Below are 8,946 nucleotides of genomic sequence, written 5' to 3'. Positions count from 1 at the left end.
GAGAATTAAAAATTTGTCTATAACTCGGGTTCTTTTAGACGCATACTACAGTACTGTCAGTGCCGCAGTATGAAATTCCAGAACCTTTTTTTTCTTCTTTACTGACAAACTTACTTTATGCAATACTAAACAATTAGTTTAATTTATTTTTCTTTTCTTTCATCTTTATTTAATGATAGATCTGCAACGTTCTTAACTAAGAATTCCAGAATTCCAAAATATAATGAAAATCGTGTAACAATTTTGAAACTCCCGGGAAGCAGTGAGAACACGGATGGAAAAATACACGTTTCTGATTGGATGACAAAAACAAAATATAAACAGCCCGCCAATTTGAAAACTTAAAAATTATTATTACTATTTTTTCCAAAAAATTATTTTAAATTGACAAAAAGTGAGTATTGTAAGTTTTTTGTAAATTTAATTGTACGTTTTTATAGAATAATAACAAATTTTTATTTATATTTTATTTATTTTAATATTTATAATAATATTTTATGTCCAACTGGTGGAAAGTCGAAAATTTAATTACTATGTTAATTAATTATTAATGGTTCATTAATAAACTAAGCTAATAACTAATTGTTAATAATTACGAGGAGGAATTACAAGGAAAATACCGAAAATACATAGAAAATTAGTTTTTTAAAATTAACTTTTCTCTTTTGGTGATTGGCAACACTGTTAATACTCGTTCGGGTAGTGGTAGAACTGTTCAGTATGTCAGCCATTGTTGATTTTAGTGGAAAATGGTAAATCGCAGTTCCTGGTTTTATCAAATTTGTAATAATAAATGACGGAGACGAATGAAGAAGAAATAAACCAAGTTTTTAACGTTGAAACTATGCACACTATGTCAGAACTTGGTACAAGTGTACCGGCTTTTCTTGGCAAATTATGGAAGCTTGTCGAGGATCCCGAAACCGACGACCTTATTTGTTGGGCTCCAGTGAGTAACATTTATTTTCGGTTATTATACTATATCTCCTTCAATAATGAAAATAGTTTAGTTGTTTGGAATCATTTAATATTCAAAATATACATGTAGTCAAAAATATTTGTATAATATTTAAACATTTTTTTTCTATTTCTACAATTTTGCATTTTTTTACGTTCTCAAACCAGCCATGTTAATATTTTTCAAATAAATAAAAACAAACGTGGGAAAAACGATTTTTGTGCTTGCATCAGAAATTAATAAAATATATGTATTTATTATTTATTTCAGAATTATTATTTCATACTTATTTACATCATTTTATGACGAAACAAGACAACTTTTTCGAATTATGTTTCTAAATTTTTTTCCCTTATTTTTTTAACTCCAATTAATAACCGAATTATTTTATAATTTTCAAGGAATGTTTTTTTAGTGAAATTTTACAGAAGTTAAGGTTTTAATTGAAGTTAATTTGAAGTTTTAATAAAATTAAAATAGAGATTTTTTAATAATAATTGATGTTAAATTTTTCTTTTATGTAGAAAAAAAATTAAAAATGTTTGTAGTGATCTTTCCCGCATTAAAATATTTGCCACATGTCCCGCATATGCAAGAAAATAACAATTTTATTGTTTTTATACTTTGATCCTGTAGTTTAAAAAACTTTTTGTCCTGGACCGAATATTATTTTATTCTCTAATGTCCCGCATGAAATTCATAAAAAAGCATTAAAATTATCACTTTGAGAACAAATAAATTCATAAAATTCATCTCTGAATTTAAATTAAAAAACTAGAATAAAATTTAATTAATATATTCCTAAATATTGTAATTTTTTAATTTTATTTTAAAATTTTTTTATTTTTTTATTTTCCCTTGAATTTAAACTTTTCTAGTAATTCTAAATTCTATCAAATTTATGTTACATTTACAAATATTTTCTTTGCATGAAAAAATACATTATTAAAATAAATAAATAAATAAATAATAATAATAATAATAATAATAATAATAATAATAATAATAATAATAATAATAATAATAATAATAAATAAATAATTTCATAATCAAAATTTAAAATATTAACTTAGAAAGTACAAAATTAATTATTGCTGTTCATATTTTCAGAAATTTTAATAAAATTTCATGAAAGAATTCAATTATTTTTAAAAATTTTAATAAATCCTTCTAAACAATTCAATTATTTTTTTAAATCGTAAAATTCTTGGCAAGAATTCAATTATTTTCATAAATAATAATATTCCTCGTAATAATTCAATTTTTAAAAAATTTTTAATAAATCCTTCGAAAAAATTCAATTATTTTTATAAATAGTAAAATTCTTCGCAAGAATTCAATTAATTTAGAAATACCTAGTAAAATTCTTTGCAGGAATTCAATTATTTTCAAAACAATTTTTATTGAATTCCTGGGATGAATTCAAATATTTTTAAAAAATTCAATTATTTTCTAAAATTTTAATAAATTCTTCGAAATAATTCAACGATTTTTATAAATATTAAAATTCCTTGCAGCGATTAAATAATTTTTAATCCAATTTAAATAAAATTACAGGAAAGAATTTAGTTATTTTTAAAAATTTCCATAAAATTCAATTTCAACCAGAATTTAAAATTTTCTAAAAAATAATTCAATTCGATGATTCTCAATACATTAATTTTAAAATTGAAAATATTTGAAAAGAAAAATTATAAAAAAAAGTTAAGAAACAAGAAAGCAAACAACAACCAACTTCAAACTGCGAACAAATTACCGGAACTTGTACTTTATTGTAATAAATAATTAATTAATTAATAACTATATTTTATTCATAAATTATAAGAAATTAATTTTTCTAAAATCTCTTCATTTTTTTCAGAATGGAAGGAGCTTTTTCATCAGAAATCAAGCCCAGTTTGCCAGAGAACTTCTTCCTCATTATTACAAACATAATAATATGGCCAGTTTTGTGAGACAATTAAATATGTGTAAGTATTTTGAATGAAATCGAAAATTTTAAATTACAAAAATACATTGAAGAAGTGTAATTAAGAAAATATTAATTATTGATTCCTTTGTAACGGTGTAAATTTACTGTAGGTTTATAATATGACAAAAAGGTAATAAATTTTTTAATAAATTTACTTCCATTTTCAGACGGATTTCACAAGAAAGTTTCAGTCGAATTAGGTGGCTTGAAATGTGACCGAGATGAAATGGAATTTGCCCATCAATATTTCTGCAAAGGACATGCGTATTTATTAGATCACATTAAAAGAAAGGTAAATTGTTTTTCTAAACAATTTCGATTATATATAACAAAATATAAAAAAAAAATGTTAAGTATTTCCAAAGAGATTCTTGCGACAATTAGAAATTAATTATTAATTTAATTATTAGAATTAAATAAGAGTTAATTTTTACAATTCATTAAATAATTATTTAAGTTAATTGCTACAATTAATTAAATAAAAATGAATTCAGATCGCAACATCGAAAATTCAAGATGCCTCACAAGCGCCAATAAAACCAGAACTAATGACAAAGATGTTGACGGAAGTGAGAAGTATGAGAGGACGTCAGGAGCATTTAGATTCAAAACTCGGAGCAATGAAGCGAGAGAATGAGGCTCTTTGGAGGGAACTTGCAGTTCTGCGTCAAAAACACTTGAAGCAACAGCAAATTGTCAGTAAATTGATTCATTTTCTCGTGACACTTGTCCAGCCATCGAGAGGCGGTGGTCTTTCTGTTAAGAGGCGGTATCCACTTATGATTGATGATTCTAATAGACAGCGTAGCAAGCAAAGTAAACTTAATAGGGTAATTAATTTATTATTATATTTCTCTCTTAATTTTAAATAACGTCATCTCTTCATCTTCTCTAAGAAAATTAGAAAAGTATTTCTTTTCTTTCTATTTTATATGGAAAATTGTATTTTTTCTATCTACTTTTTTTTGATTTTTTACTAATGAGATGAGATATTTTTTCAGGCTCAAGCATCACCGGCTGGACCAGTTATTCATGAACTAGATCCTTCGGATCATGATTTAGACTCGCAATATATTGTCGATGAGTAAGTATTCATTTTGTTTAGTAATTTATTTAGTATTTAGTTAACAATTTCTGGTTTAATTAGTCCACTTTAATAAAAATTGAAATTTTATCTCAAATTCTTAAATTATATTTTCAAGCAAGTGCTATTTAAATGTACTGAAACTTTCTGAATCCAGTGGAAAATTTAAAAATCATAATTTTGTCTTTGATTATTAATTATATATTATAAAATGTACAGTAATATTTTGAACTATTTGGTTACTAATAATTTATGACTCGAACTAGGTTCGAGCCCTTATAATTTAACAACTCAGTTATTAAATAGTTGCTAAATTATTGTAATAGTAAACTATTAATAAACTTTCTTGAGAATTAAACAAAAATTAAATTGAAATTTCAAAATAAAATGAATTTGTTTTTCTAGAATATTAGAAAATCAATTGGATCCAACAATGCAGAATTCGGAGTATTCAAGTCAACCGATTGTCGATGAGGATGCATCGGAAGTTTTAAATTTAGTAGAATCAGTGGACATGCCCGAAAATATTGAATATATTCCTCAAGAGGAAGGCGATTCAAAAAAGAAGAAGTCCAAAGGCAAAAAGAAGTACGTTTTAATTTTTATTAAATTCTTTTTCACTTTTTCCAAAAAGAAAAAACTATGTCTATGAAATTCATTCAGAAATATCGAAAAACAAAAAAGGTTCCGAAAATTCTTTAAAAAGCTAAAGCAGTTTTGGACAAATATTTATTTAACAACTATAAAATGTACGTAACTATTACTTCTGGTTTTTTTAACTCTAATTTTTCTCAAGTTTTTTTTCATCCTTAATGGTTCATGACGAAGTTAAAATTGTGTTTGAGAAATTTTTTGCTATTTTCTGGAGTGTGTGGTTTTTATTTATTAATTGTGGAAAAATATTTTTTTTAACATATTCTTTTTGTAATTCCATTGAAACATTGCCAGGAGGAAAAACAACGTGCCTATCAAAATTCTTATACCATCAACAAAGAAGGGAGAGGAATCCAGGTTATTAATTCATTTATTCAATCGTCCGGTTATGGTGTTTTAAAATTTGTTTATTTTGTTATTGTTTGTTTTTATTATGAAATGTTTACGAATTAATTTTTATGCATGAAGTTATTTTGCTCTTTAGAAGTTTGTTACACTTTTTAGAATATTATTTTCATGTAGGTATAAAGGACGTTTTAATATTAATTTCCTGTCGAGTGAGAATCGATCGAAAAAATTGAAGTCGCTTTTCTTCATTTCAATCTTGCATGTTGTGTACCACAAATTATTCTTCAAATTCTAGTTTTTATACTTAAATCTTACAATACTTTGTTTAAACAAAATTTTAGCAAATATTTTAATTTTCAGTCTCTAATTTCTTTTCTGAAGTTAAAAAAAAAATTAAATAGTAAATTGGTGATTTTCAATAAAAAATGTTTGAAAAATAAATCGAAAGAAGAAATAAAGAAATGTTTTCCTTTTTTTTTTCCAGGGAGGAAACAATAATGCTGGAAATTCCCGAAGAGGAAGAGGAAGATGATCCGAGACCATTTGAAAATAAATCAAAATCAATACCACTCGCGACTGTTCGAAGTTCAAAACTTGCAGCGATGGCAGCTAATCTCAATTCCGATCCAGAAGTAGATGCAGAAACTGAATTAAATAATGCATTGTGTGGTGATATCGATGATTTGGAAGCAGACGATGTACAAATTGTTCACGTTCCTGATATGCAACTTGACGATATTTTGATTATTCCCGAAATGTTAAATGAAAATAACATAAAGAACAATGAAAATAATGCTCTTAATAGTATTCTAAACAGTAAGAATGCAAATAATACTGAGGATGGGAATAATACGAATTTTAACGTATTATCGCCGAAGGAACAGCAATTAATTGTTGGCAATAAAGATAGTAGTGCTGGTTTAGAATTGGAAAAGAATAATGCACAAAATGGTGCGAGCACAAGTACATCCTCAGATAATTTGTCACTCAGTTGCATTAATACTCCAGAGCCAGATGGAATGTGCAGGTTAGGCTCATTACCGTAAGTACATATCAGTTTATGCGATTTAATCTTATTGCTAGTCAGACGTGAACTTTTGATATTATTTTTCATTGTCATCATTATTCGATTTTTTGTTTGCAATAATCGATTATGAATTGTTATTATTTTATCATGAATCAAGTAATTTTATTTTTATAATCGCAGGCCTCGGATATAATTTGAATCTTTCAAAAATTAACTTTAAATAACTTTTTTAAGATAATTCCATTTTTAAAATATTACCTTTTGAAAAATTCTATGCAAATTTTATTATTTATAAAAATAATTGAATTTTTGCGAAGAATTTTATTGAAATTTAAAAATTAATTGAATTATTATTGAAATAATTAATTTCTTTCAAAAAATTCTATTTTTAAATAGAGAAATAATTAATTTCTTTCGAAAAATTCCATAAAAATTGAATTATTTATGAAAATAATTGAATTTTTACTATTTTTAGAGAAAATTGAATTCTTATCAAGGATGTTATTAAAATTTTGGAAAATAATTTAGATAAAAAAAAAATTAATTGAATTCTAAAGCAGAATTTGATTGCCAAGGATGTTATTAAAATTTTGGATAATAATTGAAATCCTGCCAAGAATTTTACTATTTGTGACAAAAATTGAATTCTTGCTAAGAATTTTTAAATTTTTTTTAAATAATAGAAATTCTGCAAAGAATTTAACTCTAATTCCTTTAAAATAATCAAATTTTAGGGAAATATTTTGAAAGTAGTTTAATTTCTGAGAGGAATTTTAACATTTATGAAAATAATTAAAATTTTAGGAAGAATTTTATTTAAAATGTTTGAAAATAATTAATTTTATTAATTATAAATATAATTAAATTCTTTTACAGAATTTTATAAAAAAAAATGTTTAAATAATTACTTTTAAGAAATTCTATAAAAATTGTGTTTCAAATACTTTAATTTCTGTGAAAATTTTATTATTAATAAAAATAATTGAATTTTATTAAAAAAAATTTTTAATTATTAAATAATAATAATTTAATATTAAATTAAATTTAAAGTCGATCCAAGGCCTGCAATCGATTAATTTGAATCATAAGTAGAGCAACTCTCAATGAAGTATATTATTTTTTTGGGAAAATTCTTCTCATTTTTAAATAATTTCTCTTTTAATATCTAGGGAACAAGTGGATAATCATTTGGATAACGTACAGAGTGAATTGGACAATTTACGAGACATTTTACGAGGAGAAGGTTACAGTATTGATGCTAATACATTACTTGGGGTTTGTATTTTTTTATTTACATTTTCTTCAGTGAATTTACATTCACTAATTAATTACCATTGAACACTAATTTTAATATTCCTGATATATTTATTTACTGTAACTTTAATTTAGTTAGACCGTATTTAGGCCTTTTCATTGATTCACTAATTAAAAACTTTAAAAAGTAAATAAATTAAATTAAATAAAAAGAGTAAATTAAATATAATAAAAAAAGTAAATAAATTAAATTAAATAACAAATTTTACACGTCTTTTAATGATTTTTTCAGCTATTTGGAAACGAAGATCCGATGTCATATGGAATTCCAATGAATCCTGATTTAAATCCTAACGTAAATCGTGATAAGGAAGATGAACTCAATAGTAGGAGTATATATTTTTTTACACAACAACTAAATTTACAGAATTTACGAATTTCCATTTTAATCGTTAATTAATGTTTCTTGTTACCAATTTTTTTTAGATACAAATAATGGAAATAGAGGGGAACTTATGGCTTATAATCCTTCAACTTTACTTGATTTCGATGATGTTTTTATGAATGAAAATGGATCACAAGAAGGTTTTAATACAGAATCTGAAAATTTCAACACCGATCCATTGGAATTGGAAAGTAAGAATGCCATTCTTGATTCACTCATCTCGGCTAATAATAATAATCAGGCATCGAAATAAAAAAAAAAATATCTTTTTATCGTGGTGAGATATTAAAATTATTTTTCAATCGTTTTTCCTTTGTTAATATTATAAATTTTTTTTTGTAGAAATTTTGTTATTTAGTTTGATTAAAATACTCATTTGTAAATTTTCGGACAAATTGAAAATCAGGAGAAAATATTCATTCAGAACTTCAGACATATTAATTTTTTTTTTAAATTCACATAAATTTCAATATTCTAAATAATATTAACAAACGAAAATGTTATTCTATTTTTAATATTTTTGTCAGATATTTTTGTTTTCTATACTTGTTTTCTAAGTGGAAAAAAATAATTCTTTTTTTCAGAATTATGCTAGCTGATTTTGTGATTTATCAATAATTATTCCTTGGTAAACAAATTATTTAATACCAACTTATTTATACTTTAAGACTTTTTCTTAAAAAAAAACAAACTATAATTTGGAATTTTAATTTTCTCTTAGTTTTATTTTTTATTTCGAAAAATTCAACGAGAAAGAAAAAATGGCAACTTTTTTTGTTTTGTAAATAGATTTTTATACGTTCGTGTCAATATTACTTTAAAAAAAGAAAAATTAATTCATATAGTGAAATTTTATATATAAAAAAAAAGAAATTTCTTATTAAACGTGCTAGTGTATTATCACCTGTATTTACGTTGATACGTTTTATATAGGAAATAGAATTTTTTCTACATCGTAAGTTGTCTGTTTGGAGCATGCACTTGCAAATAATTTCGTAAATTTTATTTTTTTGTAATAAAATTGTGATATATATATGAGAAAAATATTAATATTTGTCAGAGATAAATAAAGAAAATTGATTATATGTAAGTAAGTTAAGAATGTTGACGAATTTTTCATTTTTAGTTTATAATTATTATTAATTTAGTTTATAACGTAATAGGTAATTTTTACGTACTTATTTTTTTCCGTTAAATTTCAATT

The 8,946-nt window shown here is 23.8% G+C and overlaps 1 protein-coding gene across 5 annotated transcripts; it reads left to right on the top strand.

The window, feature by feature from the left end:
• The first annotated feature begins 706 nt into the window (after window positions 1-706).
• On the top strand, window positions 707-8,472 carry LOC122506906 (heat shock factor protein). Of its 5 annotated transcripts, none has more exons than XM_043619321.1 (12): window positions 707-949; window positions 2,820-2,928; window positions 3,098-3,222; window positions 3,425-3,760; window positions 3,932-4,014; window positions 4,420-4,602; window positions 4,963-5,025; window positions 5,501-6,043; window positions 7,213-7,318; window positions 7,590-7,689; window positions 7,784-8,019; window positions 8,327-8,472. In XM_043619321.1, the coding sequence occupies exons 1-11, from the start codon at window positions 794-796 to the stop codon at window positions 7,993-7,995; spliced, it is 2,016 nt and encodes a 671-aa protein (XP_043475256.1). In that variant the 5' UTR covers window positions 707-793; the 3' UTR covers window positions 7,996-8,019; window positions 8,327-8,472. The 5 variants fall into 5 exon arrangements, with proteins under 5 accessions (XP_043475256.1, XP_043475257.1, XP_043475254.1 ...); XM_043619322.1 differs by having other exon boundaries at window positions 708-949; window positions 5,501-6,058; window positions 7,784-7,933; XM_043619319.1 differs by having other exon boundaries at window positions 708-949; window positions 5,501-6,058.
• Window positions 8,473-8,946: the final 474 nt, after the last annotated feature.

The sequence above is a fragment of the Leptopilina heterotoma genome, unplaced genomic scaffold, assembly GCF_015476425.1.
Source record: "Leptopilina heterotoma isolate Lh14 unplaced genomic scaffold, ASM1547642v1 Lhet_44, whole genome shotgun sequence".
In the NCBI taxonomy this organism is placed as follows: Eukaryota; Metazoa; Arthropoda; class Insecta; order Hymenoptera; family Figitidae; genus Leptopilina; species Leptopilina heterotoma.
This window is presented reverse-complemented; position numbering and strand designations above follow the sequence as displayed.